Source organism: Lithobates pipiens, unplaced genomic scaffold, assembly GCF_037356315.1.
Source record: "Lithobates pipiens isolate NorthernLeopardFrog02 unplaced genomic scaffold, aLitPip1_a1.2 Scaffold_1, whole genome shotgun sequence".
NCBI classification, from domain to species: Eukaryota; Metazoa; Chordata; class Amphibia; order Anura; family Ranidae; genus Lithobates; species Lithobates pipiens.
The window spans coordinates 194,744,007-194,760,833 of NW_027507685.1; the positions used below are offsets into that span (position 1 = coordinate 194,744,007).

The 16,827-nt window shown below is 42.9% G+C and overlaps 1 protein-coding gene across 5 annotated transcripts in view; it reads left to right on the plus strand.

Annotated features, from left to right (window-relative positions):
• Positions 1-15,739, plus strand: part of APEX2 (apurinic/apyrimidinic endodeoxyribonuclease 2) — a 66,521-nt gene extending 50,782 nt beyond the window's left edge. For all 5 annotated transcript variants that reach the window (XM_077479482.1, XM_077479448.1, XM_077479458.1 and 2 more), the window contains exons 3-7: positions 1,591-1,674; positions 8,779-8,959; positions 10,969-11,115; positions 11,958-12,027; positions 12,514-15,739. In XM_077479482.1, coding sequence (XP_077335608.1) covers positions 1,591-1,674; positions 8,779-8,959; positions 10,969-11,115; positions 11,958-12,027; positions 12,514-13,446 — 1,415 coding nt within the window. In that variant the 3' untranslated portion in view covers positions 13,447-15,739. The remainder of the gene's footprint in view (positions 1-1,590; positions 1,675-8,778; positions 8,960-10,968; positions 11,116-11,957; positions 12,028-12,513) is intronic.
• Positions 15,740-16,827: the final 1,088 nt, after the last annotated feature.

A 16,827-nucleotide genomic window follows, 5' to 3' on the forward strand; every position in this document is an offset into this window, starting at 1 on the left:
TCCGCAAATAGAGACCCTCAGGCTTGCAGTATGGTATCTGAGGAACAGCTGCTGAGGGCCCAAGGTTTTTCAGAAAGGGTCATTAAGACTCTTTTAGAATGCTGTAAGCCAGTGACCAGGGCCATTTACACCAAGGTGTGGAAGAGGTTCAATTCCTGGCTGATGGAACAGGGCCAGAAAGATCCAGGTATTCCAGCAGTGCTGGACTTCTTCCAGGCAGGGGTGGAATTAGGGCTTTCTGTCAGCACCCTGAAGGTCCAGGCTGCCGCTTTAAGCATCTTTCTTCAGGTCTCCCTGCAGCAAGATCATTTCGTAAAGAATTTTTTTACAGCCCTCTCCAGGTCCAGGCCTGTAAAGGTCAGAGCCTGTCCCTCCTGGGACTTAACCTTGGTGTTTGGTGCTCTCACAAGAAGTCCCTTCGATCTGGTTTTAAATGGGTCTCCCTAAAAACAGCTTTTTTGATTGCAATTACCTCAGCTAGGAGAGCGAGTGAATTGCAGGTGCTCTCGATTTAGAGAGCCTTTTTTGTTGATTTTGGAGGATAGGGTGCTCAAAACAGATCCCAGTTTCCTCCCCAAGGTTGCTTCTGCTTTTCACAGAATGCAAGACATTATCCTGCCAACATTTCACTCCTCCTTAGAGGGTGATGAGGAAGGAGGATTTAGTTTAGTTGATATTAGGCGTAGCCTTTTAGTTTATTTAAAAATTAGCAAAGAATTCAGGAAGTCGGAATCTTTGTTTGTGAATTTTGCGGGGTCACGCAAAGGCATCTAAATCCACCATCGCCAGATGGATTAGAATGACGGTTTTAGAGGCATACAGGTTGGCAGGGAGGCAAGCACCTCTAGTTAAGGCACATTCAACTAGGGTGGTGTCAGCTTCGTGGGCAGAGAACGCCGGTACCACTCCAGAGGAGATCTGCAGAGCAGCGACATGGTTCAGCTACTCCACGTTTGCGAAGCATTACAGCTTAGACCTGGCTGCTGCTAAGGATCAAGCATTCGGGAGAAAGGTCCTCCAGGCAGTGGTCCCGCCCTAACAGAGTAAGTTTCTTGCTTATCTCAGAGGCTGTCCTGGAAGACGATAAGAGAAAACTGGAGTTAGACTTACCCGTAACTCTTTTTCTAGGAGTCTTCTAGGACAGCCTGGTTTCCCACCCAGAGTTTTTTGGTTGGAGTGTAAGGAGATGTACTAATGTGGTGCGATTGTGTTATGTCTTTCAGAGCCTTCCGGCGGTTCTTGTGGAAACTGAAGGGGAAGGCCTGGAGGACCGCCTTTTAACCTTTTGGGTGAATGTGTTTCCTGTCCTGGAGGGAGGAGCCCTATGTCTCAGAGGCTGTCCTGGAAGACTCCTAGAAAAAGTTACCGGTAAGTCTAACTTTGTTTTTTTTCAAGGAGGAGGGGGCAGGTCTGATGATTGAATAATAATTGAAAAAGAGGTGGAAGGTCCCAATTATTTTAATTTTTTTCGATATACATGTACAATGGGACATGACCAGAGCATATATGTTTATGGGATTTGGGGATTGGACCCTTTCTACATTTTCACTGCAGTCCACGGTTGTAATGTTTCACGGTTTGCTTGTTTAGGAGACCTGCTGGATGAACCTACCGCCATAATAGAAGGCTACAATTCCTACTTTAGCTTCAGTCGTGCACGGAGTGGATATTCAGGTAGGCGAGCTATTTATAACATTGTATATCTACAGTCTCAGTGGAATCCTCCTTATTATAAGCGGTATTAAACTTCAATACCAAAAATGTCATATATTGCAGCTTACCAATCATTCCATGTGGTGGCTGCATTTGTTTTCTTATTTTTAGGCATTTTTTTCCCACTCTGTTTTCACCTGGTGATCTGGCCAGTAACACACCTCCCTGTTTTGGTGTCCCCTCTCTGGGTGAAGGAGCACAGGGGACACCTTTTGGACAGCAGCATTGTCAGCCTGGGGGGAACGAGTTAAAGCCAACCTCTAGTTCACACTTTATAATCAGTTTACAGCAAACATTTTTTTTCTCTTTGTTTTGGGATTAAGGTTTTACATGAATAAATAAAAGCTGATCATTCGAAGCACCTATGTCACTAGTAAATGGTTTGTCTCATGTAAACTGATGCATTCTGCAGGAGAGCTTTTGCTTTTGAAAAACAGACTTGAGCTGGGTCACCAGATGAAAATAGAAGAAAAAAAGCCTAAAAAGAAAACCTAATGCAGCTGTTGCATCTAAGATTCTGTAAGCTGCAATACAATGTTTGTGTATAGATTTTTAAAATTACACCCTATTATCTGTGCGCAGAAGCTTTCTATAATTTTATGTGTTGGTTTTTTTGTAAATAGATTGATCCTGCCATTTCCATGCCCTTCCCCACTGTTAGTGGAAACAAATCCTCTGGCTGCTGCTTGTTGGGAAGCAGTTGACTTCTGCATGTCTCCTCCTTTTTGATGCCCCCCCCCATTGTGAAGTTACGTCAGCTCCTGCTCCCCTCTGCCCCTGCGTGACTCAATCTAACCGTGTGACTGCAAGAGCGCCAGTTACTGCTGGGTGACTATGGGAAAATATGAAACGTCCCTCAGTGATGCACTTTTCACAAAGAAAGTGTTTGGCTTAAAGTAGAGGTCCCCAAACTCCCTGGCACAAGGCATCGGGGGTGAGATCAGGTGCTGCAGCTCAGTTGTTGCCTGCTCACCAGTATGACCTCCATAACTCTGAGTCTTGGTGCAGAGGTGCCAAACTTCTGTCCATCTTCCACATCACTGACCTAACCATACCGTACAGATTTCATATTGCAGGAAAGCTGAGTGTCTGAGCAGATTGGCTGCGCTAGATCAACTGATCTGGCCTGGTACGGGGGGAATTCTGGGATCGGTAGTCCAGTGCAGGGCTGGTCTTAGCCTTTCTTCATGTTGTCGGACTATAATTCCCGTCGGCCACAGAGCAGATGGTAACAATGGGACAATTGGTGCCCTCTTCCTGGTATGGCAGTGACTATCCTCACCCCCTGTGCAGGTACGCAGCGCGTTTATCGTGAGATTCATCGCCCAGGGTTAGGGGGAGCGCTTCTGGCAATGGAAGCAGCCGCAAAATACAAATCAAGCCTTAGCCCCAACAGGCCACATATCGGCACCAGTCTGCAGCCCGGGGGTTGGGGACTTTAGTACTTATAATGCCAAAACAATGTATTTTTTTTTTTTTTTTTTTTTTTTTCGTTTTGAGTGGAGAAGGGTTGGAGGCCCTGTCAGATTTGTTTTGGCTGTCTTTACTAGGAAGATTAACCCTCTCTATTTCAATGTTTGCTTCTGTTCTTGTGACAGAAAGTGATGGCAATTCCAATAATCCACTGTACACAATCACAGTGATCACACATGGAAACAGTCTGTGTGTTGCAGCCGGCCCTCTGAGAGGAAGCAGAGTGTTTTTCCAAACAGAGATTGTGGCAGCTTATGGTGTCACTGTACTGGTGTGACTAATGATCAGCAACACACTGGCTTGCTGCCCTGTTGGCCAGCCAGTGTCCCTAGTCACACCAATATAATGTTACCATACCAGAGCAGCCAGCCAGTGTTCCTGATAACACTTAGATCAGTCAGTCACAATAGCAGTACAGCCAGCCAGTGCCCCATTTAACCAACAGACCAGCAACAGTGTTCCTGATCACCCTCACACCAGTGTCACCAGTGTCACTAGAGTAATGCAGTCAGCAACATTGTTCCTCACTGCTTCCAGACCAGTGCAATCAGCAACATATTGCTCTCGGCCACACCAGTACCAGTGTCACCAGTTCCAGTGTAGCCAGCAACAGTGCGCTTGATCACCACCACACCAATCTCAGTATTGTGAGACCTGTGATAGTGCAGCCAACAACAGTGTTCCTGATTGACGCGAGACCTGTGATAGTGCAGCTAGCAACAGTGCTCTTGATTGCCACCAGACCAGTGTAAGCCAGAAACAGTGTTCCTAAATGTTGCCAGACCAGTCCCAGTATTGCCTGGTCAGTTCAGCCAGCGGCAATCTTCCTGATTGCTAGCCAGACCTGTGCCAGTGCAGCCAGCAACATTGTTTCTGATGGCAGCAAGAGCAGTGTAAGCTGGCAACAGTGTTCCTGATCCACACCACACCAGTCCCAGTGTTGTCAGACCAGTGCAGCCAGCAACAGTGTCCCTGATTGCTGCCACACCAGTCCCAGTGTTGCCAAACCATTGAATCCAGAAATAATGTTCCTGATTGCAAGCCTTGCCAGTTCTGGTGTCACTAGAACCAGGGCAACTATCATGGGTGTCCCTGATCACCATTACATCAGTAAACAAGAAAAAATTGTGTAGGGGACTTATGGAGTTTACAGGCATCGGTATAAGGCAACGTTTTTTTCAATAAACAATTTTATTATTCCAAAAATATACACAAAGTGCGATTAAAAACCAGGAATAGATAATACATTGGTTTATGAAGACCTCAATCAGCAAAAAATATCATTAGTACATTTCATGTGATAATATGGTTCAATGTGATAGCCATCAATATAACATGGAGAACTAGAGCATAAATGTATATTCACAATGATAATGTGCTGATGTGGGTCCCATGCCCGACATGTTTCGTGTCAAGTCGACACTTATTCTGGGGCGCAATGAAGGGTTCTTAAAAGCAAAAGGGAACATACATCACAAAATAGATACATAAAAAAACATATATAATTTGAATTAGAAAACGAATAGTATAAAGCTAAGTATTGTCAAAGAGGCGGTTCAAAAATGCAACACATAGACAGTTATGGTAGAGCACTGTGGGAGCATACAACAATATAATATCAGAAACTAGATAAGAGTGGGGTTACCCTTTAGGATGAGGACTCGCGGTCAGTTATAGAGCATATAGATCACGAAAAAAGTTGAAGAATATAGCAATTAGCAACTGGATATCAGTAAAGTTTTGCCAGTGTAGCCAGCAACAGTGTCCTTGGTCACCACCCCACCAGTCCAATGTTCATGCCTTAGCCTGAACAGACCCATCTGCATATCCCACTGACTGTTCCTATGTGACCTCATTCCCTGCGGGCAGCTACACTGCTGAAACCACAAACTCTCTTCACCTTTTGGTCAGTCACCTGTACTTCCTGGAAATGAAACCTAGCATTCTAGGAGCAGCCATGCATCAGTAAGGGTCACTTGGCTTCTAGGAATATTGACTGCTGCAGATGATGCTACTGTAAACGCTAATCCCTGACCACTCATACGTGGGCGATCATTACAGTACACTGTGTATTTGATACAATGTACCGGTACACAATCAGTCCAATTTATAGTGTGCATTACAAAAATCAACAAACATTGAAAAAGTCTTGGACTTTTGGTATCCCCATACTCTGGAGAGATAGCAGAACGTGTTTTGGGGTAAATTTCTCAGTCCGCCTGTGCTGTGCATGTGTGTAAAATATCATAATAAAGTTTATGCAAGAAAATAAGTTTTTCATTTATTTATTTTTCCTGCATTTTTGAAAAACTCATAGCAAAAAAATTGACACATTCATCGTGCCTCTAATCTAATACGTTGGCAGGGATACTTTGCAAAAGGGGGTGTGGGTATTTCTATTGTCCTGCACTTTAGAGCCTCAAGATTAGGGATGAGCGGAACACCCCCCCCCCCCGGTTCCGTTCGCACCAGCACTTTCGAACGGAAAGGAAATTCGTACGAAACTTTAGAACCTCATTAAAGTCTATGGGACTTGAATGTTCAAAATCAAAAGTGCTAATTTTAATGGCTAATATGCAAGATATTGTCCTAAAAAGGGTTTAGGGACCCGGCTCCTGCCCCAGGGGACATGGGTTAATGTCAAATTTATTTTTTTATTTTTTTAAAGTCTGTTTTTTCAGAAGCACTGATTTTAATGACGATTAAAGTGAAAAAAAGTGAAATATTCCTTTAAATATCGTGCCGTCTATAGTAAGTGCCACATGTTTCCTGTGTTTAGAACAGTCCCTGCACAAAATGACATTTAACAGAAAAAAGTCATTTAACCCTTTCATGATTAAGCCTATTTTTGGTGTTTACAAGTTAAAATCCATATTTTTTTGCTAGAAAATTACTTGGAACCCCCAAACATTATATATATTTTTTAGCAGAGACTCTAGAGCAGCGATGGCGAACCTTGGCACCCCAGATGTTTTGGAACTACATTTCCCATGATGCTCATGCACTCTGCAGTGTAGGTGAGCATCATGGGAAATGTAGTTCCAAAACATCTGGGGTGCCAAGGTTCGCCATCACTGCTCTATAGAATAAAACTGCAATTGTTGCAATATTTTATGTCACACGGTATTTGCGCAGCAGTGTTTTAAACGCAACTTTTTGGGAAAAGGGACACTTTCATGAATTAAAAAAAAAATGAAACCATAAATTATTTTGCATAATGTGAAAGATAATGTTACGCCGAGTAAATGGATACCAAACATGTCACACTTTATAATTGCACGCACTCGGGGAGTGACGACAAACTATGGTACCTAAAAATCTCAATAGGCGACGCTTTAATTTTTTTTTCCGGTTACTAGGTTAGCGTTACAGAGGAGGCCTAGTGCTAGAATTATTGCTCTCGCTCTGACGATCGCGGCAATACCTCACATGTGTGATTTGAACACCATTTACATATGCGGGCGCGACTTCCGTATGCGTTTTCTTTGCTTTGCGTGGATGGTGGGCGCTTTAAAAATTATTATTTTATTTTAAAATGAATAAATTGTTTTAAAAAAATAAAATAAAATTTTTGATCACTTTTTTATTGCTGTCACAAGGAATGTAAACATCCCTTGTGACAGTAATAGGTGGTGGCAGGTACTCTCTATAGAGGGATCAAGGGTCTAAAAGACCTCCAATCCCTCCTTTACACTTCAAGGTATTCAGATCACCGTTTTCTGCGATTCTGAATAGTGTATATAGTTTTAAATCCGGCGCCATTGGCCGCCGAGGAAACGGGAAATGACGTCGCTTCCGTGTTTACTATTAGGAGACTGGAATGAAGCTGCTTACGGCTTAATTTCAGTCCCTGCCAAGCCGCCGGAGGCATCGGATCGTGCATCAGTGCTCCCGATTGAATGGGAGCACTGGTAAGAGCAGCGGAAGGTGGTGGGGGCGTCCCCTCCCGCTCCTTCGGCATGACACCCGAGCGGCTTTTAGCCGCATTGGTTGTTAAAGCGCTGAGGAAAATGTTGGCGCTATAGAAAACCTGTATAATAATAATAATAATGGCTGGAAAGCCAATCGCCGGCTCTAAAAATCAGTACCGGGATGATGCCTGCAGGTGCGGGCATCATCCTGGTATAACCCCCGGAAGCCGAGTACGCACATCTGCATACGCTTGGCGGCAAGGGGTTAAAACTGCTTGCGGTTTTAATGTAATGTCTGGTTCCGGCAATATGGATGAAAATCATTGAGAAAAATGGCATGGGTAGCCCCCCGCCCATTACCAGCCCCTTTTGGGTCTTGTACGGATATTAAGGGGAACCCCGTACCCATATAAAAAAAAGGAAAGGCATGGAGCCCCCAGGCCCTATATACTCAGAACAGCAGTATACAGGTGGTGCAAACAAGACGGGGACTGTGTAGGTTTGCTGTATTAAGTAGAATATGTTTGTAATTTTGAACTGGTACATTTTTAAAGTGTAGCTAAAGTCAAAAAATCTATTTGTAGGCTTTTTGGAAAACCTAGGGAAGGGTTATCACCCCTGTATAATTTTTTTTTTGCTGTCCATCTTTTTTAATCTCCCTTCCTGTTGTCTCCTTCCGTTTGCAAGTAGGAGACGTTTGTAAGTTGGATGTTTGAAAGTAAGGGCCTGCCCTATAGTCTCTGCAGAAATTTGGGCCTAAGGTGTTGGTGTTGCCACAACACTGTAAGCCCTCAAAGTGACCATTGGTGGGTGCTGGAGCACCCTGCTGTGAACGATTATATCAATAATTATATTGTATATTGTGCAGGAGGCACACAACACCCACTTTAACTTCTGCAGATGCCTGTATTACAGAAACAGAACACCAGTAATAAAGGGTAGCTTCAGGTGTATACTGTGCAGGAGGCACACAACACCCACTGTAATAGCGCTAGGTTCCCAAGCAAAAATACACTGTCCCTGCTTATCTTGCTCTTTCCCTGCACGCCAACACACTACACAAGGCCGCCTCGCTGGCGGCCTTATATAGTGTGGGGCGTGTACTAAACCCCCCCTGAGCTATAATTTGCCATAGGCATCCTACCTGTGGCCAATTATGGCTCTCCTCGCTGCCGGTGATGTGATTGGCCAATCATGTGGGGTTACAGTGCATGCTTGGCCAATCATGAGCCAGCAATGCACTGCGATGGCGTAGTGCATTGTGGGCTGTTTGTGCCACACAAATTTGGTGCGAACGGTCCACAAAGTTCTTAATTCACCAAGCAGGCGAATGGCCCATGTTTGAGTCGATCACCGAGCTCATCCCTACTCAAGATATGTTCTAAAGCCTAAAGGTGCTCCTTGGATTTTGGGCCATTCTATTTGTCTGGGTAGTGTAAAACTGATGCTGTATCCTCATACTAGGGAGGAGTAGCAGAATGTGTTTTGGGGTGTGATTCTAAGTGTGCCTATGCTGTTGTTATAATTGAACTTTTATTGACTTTCTTAATTTCACAAAACAATTGTAGCAAAAACGTACATCTCTTTTGTTTTGCTGTCCAGACATGTTTCGTCTTCAAGAAATGAGATCTGTGAGAACTTAGGATGACTCATATTCTATCACGTGTTTCTGTTTAATTAGGAGTGGCCACATTCTGTAAGAACCATGCAATTCCACATGCGGCAGAGGAAGGGCTATCGGGGCAGCTCACCAGTCAGAAGGGATCTGTCGGCTGCTATGGCAACACAGAGGAGTTCTCGGAGGAGGAGCTGATATCTCTGGACCAAGAGGGAAGAACAGTCATCACGCAACACCGCATCCTGTAAGAAAAGGATTCTGGTGTTCCCCTAAAGGGTCACTGCACAGATATAGAGCATATCATTTATTTCCCCAACTGTGTGTATATGTAAATGTGTTTTTTTTTTTAAATAGTTACATAGTAAGGTTGAATAAAGATACCAGTCCATCCAGTTCAACCTGAGTGAGTGTCTACAATTGTCCCTATCCCTGTACATTGCACACTCACATCAGTCCCTACCCTCAAGGAGCCCACAATCCAAGGTCCCCATATACTAGGGCCAATTTTGGACAGAAGCCAGTTAACCTACCTGTATGTCTTTGGAAAATGGGAGTAAACCGGAGTGCCCGGAGGAAGCCCATGCAGGCACAGGGAGAACATGCAAACTCCAGGGAGGTAGTGTCATGGTTGGGATTCGAACCAGCGACCCTTTTACTGCTACCCACTAAACCACTGTGCCCCCCCCCCCCCCTAAATATTATTTATTATTATTATTAAACCTTTTTTTTAATTTTTTTTTTTTTTTTTTTTTTTTTAAACCAAGGCTTTAAGTGATAAGATGTGTGTACAACTTGTATTAGTTTTACTTTTGCATAGAGTGGGGAAGGATTAGAGCCTCTGTGAAGTTTACACTAATATGCCAGGGGTATATTTTTAAAATTTTCTGTTTAATAATAGTTAAAAGCTTGAGGGAGAAATCCCAAACATGCCCACGGTAGATGGTGTAGTCCAACTGTTTGATCCCACTCCACTCACACAGCATAGGAATGTGTGAAAAAATTCTGAGCTCATAGTGTATATCATTTAAAAAAAAACTTATTTATTGAGATAAAAATAGTGCACTAAGATTGTAATGGAAGTAAAACAATAACATCTCCTGTGCGATTGTTGCGGCTGCTGTGTGTGATAATGTTGTTAGGCTCCTCCATACGCATTTCGTCATACGTTTGTTGTCAGGGGCGTGTATTGCAGTAAATATACTGTGGCAGGGTGGCCCGGGTGCGCAGAATCGCGTACCTGTACGTGATTTTGTGCATGCGGTTTAAGGGGCCAACGCGTGCCGCTCTCACTTTGATTGGACACAGCGGGATGGAGGCCACGATACGGTGAAGGTTCACATGAGAGATGGAGCAGTGGTGTGCCGATGTAAACAAGGCTGATCTGTCAGGAAGGAAAAGTGAGAGATTGTGTTTCAGCTGAATCAGTTAGAAAGCACCTCCCAGGGAAGACATTTATCCCTTTGATCACCTAGTGTTAAACCATTCCCTGCCAGTGTCATTTTATACAATAATCCATTTTATTTTATTTTTTTAGCACTGGTCCCCAAAAATTGTCATGGTCAGATTTGTCCACTGTAATGTCTCATTCCAGCTAAATATCGCAGCTCGCCACCATTACCAGTAAAATAAAAGTCCCTAAATCTATCTTGTAGTTTTGTAGATGCTATAACTTTTGAGCAAACCAATGAATATACGCTTATTGGGATTTTTTTTTTACCAAAAATATGTAGCGGAATACATTTTGGCCTAAACCAATTAAATACTTTTTTTTTATTTTTTATTTTTTTACTTCCGATATGTATTCTAGCAGAAAGTAAATATTTATTTATTTTTTCAAAATTGTCTTATTTTATTCTAAATTTTTTTGTTTATAGCGGAAAAAAAATAAACGGCAGAGATGATCAAATGCCACCAAAGGAAAGCTCTATTTGTGGAAAAAAAGGACGTCAGCTTTATTTGGGTACAGTGTCGCACGACCGCACAATTGTCAGAGCAGTGCCATATCTCCAAAAAATGGCGGGTTCAGGAAGTGGGTAAAACCTTCTGGGGCTGAAGTGGTTAAAAGGGGAAAGAGCTTACATAAAATGTAGAATGTATGTAGGTATCAGTAAGTGTAGCGTTCTTACAAGAGAACCTGTTGCTTTGCCTTTTATTTATTTTTTTAAGGCCACAGTGGACATGCCAGACAAAGATTTATTTTTAAAGAAGTCGCTCGCTGTGTTCATAACTTTTGGGATTTTTGCTGCCTTTCAGAACTTCTGATAACAAAGAGGACACGCTGACGGTGATTAATGTATATTGTCCTCGGGCCGATCCTGAGAAGCCAGAGCGTAAGACCTACAAGTTGCGCTTTTACAGTTTGCTACAGATACGAGCAGAAGCTATTCTGAGGAATGGCGGGTGAGTTTTTATTTTTGTTGAGAAGGATGGTGACATCTTACCAGGGTGGATTTGATTTAAATCACAAGTAAAATAGCTTGATTTGAATCCTAATTTTTAAAGAGCAACTGTCATCTCTGTCCCGCGGTGGCTCCTCCTCTGACCCGCTGTTGACTCACAACCGTCCTATTCACTTTCATGGGACGGCTGGTGAAGCGGCGGTGACACACCAAGGTGAGGGACGTGGCGGCAGCAGGAGAGTGGATGCCCGCTAGCAGGCGCTGCCATGATGGATCTGAACTGACAGGTGCTCTTTAAATGTAAGGACTAGTTCTTGCTAGTAGTTAAAATCTTTAACATTTGCAAACAAAATTAAGGTTTCCTATTTAGAATAATAAGCTGTTAGGTTAAGTAAAACAGCGTTATCAGAACCGATTCAATCATACAGTTTGTAGTGTACATAGGTTTGCAAAACAATGGGATAAGAGAATATTCCTGAACTTTGTTTTATCCCTCTCGGTTACTGAGAAATTGTATGAATGTATCAATGCAGTGCATGTTATCTCAGCTTGCATGGTTTGTATTCATTGAAATGAGTTTACCAAAAAATGTAAATATTGCAGAATATACAGCCTCATGCTACGTAACTAAGCTCCATTTTATGCTGAATAAACAAAATTATTAATGTATCTGAAATAGAAAACTATCTTTTTAGATGGATTTTTATTACAAAATAATTTTATTAAAATAAATTTGATAAAATCATTTGAAAAAAATTGATTTTTAATCATTGATTTATATCCACCCTTCACCTTATATAAGGAATAGGTTATTGACTGATTGCATTGCTCTCAATGTTTCAGCCATGTGATTATACTGGGAGATGTGAACACCTCGCACAAGCCTGTTGACCACTGTGATCCCGATGATCTGGTGAGTTCTGCTTTTTTTGGCCAGTGCATTGGCAGCTTATAAGGGACAGTGTTGCATCTTGGGGAGATATTAGAACAAGCATAAGCTTATCTCCTGCTCTTAGCTGTCTGAACATCAGTAACATTTGTACACGCATAAAGCGCTAGGCAAAAAGCCAAATACAAAGGTGAAACGCAAATATATGTACTGATTTACCTGCCATAGTGTTTGTAATTCCATGCGGCCAGTCTTCTAACTTTTACATACATTTTTCACGAAGTCAGGCAATGTGACCTACTGTATGTAGTACACACTATAGAAGGATATGCTTTGTTCATATTTCTGTCATGTCTGAGGTTTAGAACCACTTTAATTTCTTTTGACTTGATCAGGCTTCACTGCAAATACAGGCATGACTTGCTTCACCAGTTTTTCTGAGTCACTGGAAAATATATTTCAGTTTTGAAGATTAATCCTATATGTTATGACATGGGTTTCAATTTTTAGGAAGCGTTTGCAGAAAACCCAGGGCGTCAGTGGTTGGATCAGTTCCTTGGTGACCCGGCAGCACCTAAAACAAGTGATGGCAATCCACCTGAAGAAGGCCTTTTCCTTGATACCTTCCGTTACTTCCACCCCACTCAGAAGAATGCCTTCACTTGCTGGCACTCAGCATCTGGGGCCCGGCAGACCAATTATGGCACCCGCATTGACTATATTCTGGGTGACAGAAGCCTGGTTGAGACTGAATTTATGGAATCGGTTATAATGCCAGAGGTTGAGGGATCTGATCATTGTCCGGTGAAGGGATTTATGAAATGCAGGGCAGTTGCAGCAGATAGATGTCCCCTTCTCTGTACTAAATATCTACCGGAGTTTGCAGGACGGCAGCAAAAGCTGTCTCAGTTTTTTGTAGTAAAGAACAAAGATTTTTCAGGCGTAGAGACCATGGGCCTGTCAAGTTCTCAGTCTTCAACTGAAGGGTCTGAGCAAGCTTCCACCCGGAAGAGGACACAAGAAAAAGTTAATGAAACCATCAGAAAGAAGAACAAAGTGAATGGCAAGAGTGGGAAGGGCAATCTCCTTGACTTTTTTAGGCCAGCAGCACAAAAGGCAACTGCTACACAGCCACAGACTAACACTGCTAAACTGGAACCTGAAAAGGAGCTTCCCAAAGGTACAGAAGACCATTTGCTTGTTTCTCAGAAACCTAACCAACAACAAGCAGCCTTCTGGAAGACTTTGCTTAAAGGACCTCCACCTCCACCCAACTGTAAAGGCCACGGGGAGCCCTGTGTTCTGCGGACAGTGAAGAAGGCCGGTCCTAACTGCGGACGCCAGTTCTATGTGTGCGCACGTCCTGATGGCCATTCTTCCAATCCGCAGGCCCGTTGCAACTTTTTCCTTTGGGTTAATAAAAAGAATGGAATGGAGGGCTGACAAAGGATTGTATGTGCTGTATTATAGTACAAAATGGTGCTGTGTACCCAGTGTTATGGACCAAAGCGGGGATAGGCCTTCTTGTTCATGGCAGCTTCCAGGACCCCTTCTTGGTAATGAGGTTTAACTGGATGTGGTAGCCAAGGTGTTCCATATAAGGGACTATAGCCTCTGGAACTGGAATGATTTCTAATTGAGATGTAGGAGGCAGGACAATCCTGGCAAACAGAACTCATTGTGTGCCTGTTGTCCATACTTTAGAGATTGTCAATCTACTTCTGCTACCTCATGCAAGCACTGGAGGGAGCTGAATGATTAAGCCAGCAGAGTGGATGGTTTTACTGTCATTGGCTCCACAACCATTTTTTTGGAAAGGGCAATCTACCTATTGGGTGACAACTCTCAGAAGGCTGGCTCTTGAATTGGACTGAAGGGTATTTGGATCAGGGGCCTTTTGGAAAGAACACGTTTCTGTAGGTTCATGAAGTTTGACTAACATTAGAGATGGGTTGTACAAAGCGCATAACAGAGTTGGGGAAATACTACTCCTAAGGATTTGTCAAGAAGTATTTATAGGAATCGGCTGCTTGGAGAAATTCATAGGCTGCCATTGCTGAGCTGCTAAAATGTAATTACCTGGCTGTCTCTTGGTTGAATAACTCTAAATCATCCATTTATCAGCCAGGGTTCTGTGAAATATTAGGGTTCCTCAAGAGGTTACTAAAGGGGTTCCTTTTGAGCAATTTCTACCTTCCATTTGATGGTGCCTGCATAGTCTCTGGGCCATTGCCGCTCAACAAATCTAGTGGCCTGACACCAATGCTCTTTTTTTGGGTCTCTGTAAGGGGTGTGCATTCTGACCACCACTGTACGGAGTGGAATTTTTCTACCAACTGACCGCCAGTTTACATCTCAGTTCACATATATGCGAGTCGGATGCTTTTTTAATCACATCTGATTAAGTATAACATGTGAATGGGACCAGCTTTCAATGGTGGGTACTGTGTGATTTTGGGTCCAGTTTAGGTGAAAATAAAAGTAAAAATTTGCACCTGAACTGGTGCACAAACGCACCGGACTCCGGACTGTGAACCTAGCCTAATGGCCCGTACACCCGAGCGTAATTCCGTCGGAAAAATCTTGGATGGTTTTTCTGACGGAATTCGGCTCAAGCTTGGCTTGCCTAAACACGGTCACACAAGTTTGCTGAACTTTCGACTGCCAAGAACGTGGTGACGTACAACGCTACGACGAGAAAATTAAGTTCAATACTTCTAAGCATATGTAGGAATTTTGAGCGTCGGTATTGCTATAGATGATCAGAGTTTCCGTCTGAAAAATTGAGAACCTGCTCTCAATCTTTTACTGGCGCAGCAAAAGTCTGATGGAAGCATATACACGGTCGCCATTTCCGAACAAAAGCTCACATCGGACTTTTGCTGGCGGAATTTCTGATCGTGTGTATGGGGCATTAATCACCAATGAACTGGTGACTTGAAAACTGTTTTAAGGGTTTCTCTCAAGTAAAAAAATAAAAAATAAAATAAAAGTTAATTCAGAGCTCCAGTCCCCATAACCCCTAATGTTAGTAATGTCTTCCTGCTTCTTTCTTAGAAATCAATAAAATATTACCTGTTCTCAGGAGCAGACAGTGGCCATTGAGATTGCGGGCATCTGAAGCCTGCTTGTGTTTTATTTTCTGGATCAGGCGCAGCTGCCTATCCAGCATGCACCCCCCCCCTCTCCTGCATCTGCGCAGCAATGACACTGCGTGGCCCAGTTTCTTCCTGACAGGTCGCCGCCTCCACTTACTGCTCTTACTCCTGCTGCTCATGTCACCACCGCTACCAATTCCTTCTCCTCCGCCACTCAGTGAAAAAAAGAGTCCACAGTTAAAAAATGGTGCCTAACTCCTGGCATCGCATAATTTCCTGTTTTGAAATGACGCAATGGCAGAAGCGACGCAATGGATGCCCATTGAATCCTGGGATTAAGGACAAGGATATATCCCAGGAGCAAACAGAGCGTAAATTACGTACCTCGTCACGACAAGGTGGTTTTCATTCTACGTGCGGAAGCCATTGGATCAGTATGAGAGTTCCGATAGCACTAAAGCAATGGTAGCCCATGTATAGCTCTCGCAAAGAGTTGTTTTAATATAAAGCACTTAAATGTCTGTACCCAGTGTCCTGATTTTATTACTGTTTTTACTGTCCTGAACAGATTTCCAGTTTTGAATAATAAAATTCACAATTTTTTTTGTACTTTGCCAATAAATATACTATTAATGTTTTTTTTTATTTTTTATATTTAAGTGTTCCTTTTCCATTTACAGAAGGTAAAGTGACATTATTATTAACGTGGGCTGAAAGTGAATGGCAGACTTGACATGTTCTATCCCAGTGGCCTTGTATCTGAATGGAGACCTTGACACTCGTAGAATGTCACATTATAGCGCAGCCAATTTGTACACAGATTCATAGAGCCATTGTGATTAGCCCTTGTGTATGAGGCTCTGTATGAGGTCTCATTCACACTGGTTTATCGTAAAATGCTATTTCTTTTCACAGGAGAAAATCTGCATTAAAAAACAGGCAGCGTTTTTGTGTGTGTATTCCACTGGCTGCAATTTTCATTTAATGAACTGGCCTAGAGCTTAGACATGTTTAGACGCATTTATCAGCATCAAGCTTTTTTCCTGCCAAACCACCGCTGCTCGTGGATGCACTGCAGGTGGTGCCCCATCATTGGTGTCATTGGGAGCAATGGTGCCCCATCATTTCTATCAGTGGGAAGAATAGTGCTGCAAGGGCCAGATAAAATTAGGCAAAAGGGCCGTTCTTCAGTGATCACTGCCCTGAGGTTTAACCACGTCTAAAGGGATGCCGACACTGCAGCTGTTCTTATTAGAATCAGCTGGTCTCCTCCAGTGTTCTAATGAACAGACCTTCCCATTCAGTGGTCTTTATGGAAAGAAAATCCTGAGACAAACCTTTCTCTTCACAACAGCAAAGGTAGGAACCTGTTACAAAATCTAAAACCCTTGCACATATGTACACATGTACATAGATCAGCCAAAAGGGATTTTTTTTTTTCCCCCCTCTTGAAGCTGGAAGCTGTGCTAATGATTAAAGCAAACTCCTTAGTGACCACATAGCCTCTCAAGGAATAGCTTTAAATTCAATGAAAAATGCCACCTTTCGCAAAAAGCAAAGATTTATTTTATTAGTATTACATTTGAGCTGGCAAAGCTTTGCAACCGCCATCATTGGGTCTCATGTGCAATGCTGTGGCTTCTGCAGGGCCTTCCTCCAGCTCACAAACGTATGGACCTCCAGTTACAGATTAAAAAAAAAAAAAAAAAGTATTAATGCAATACAG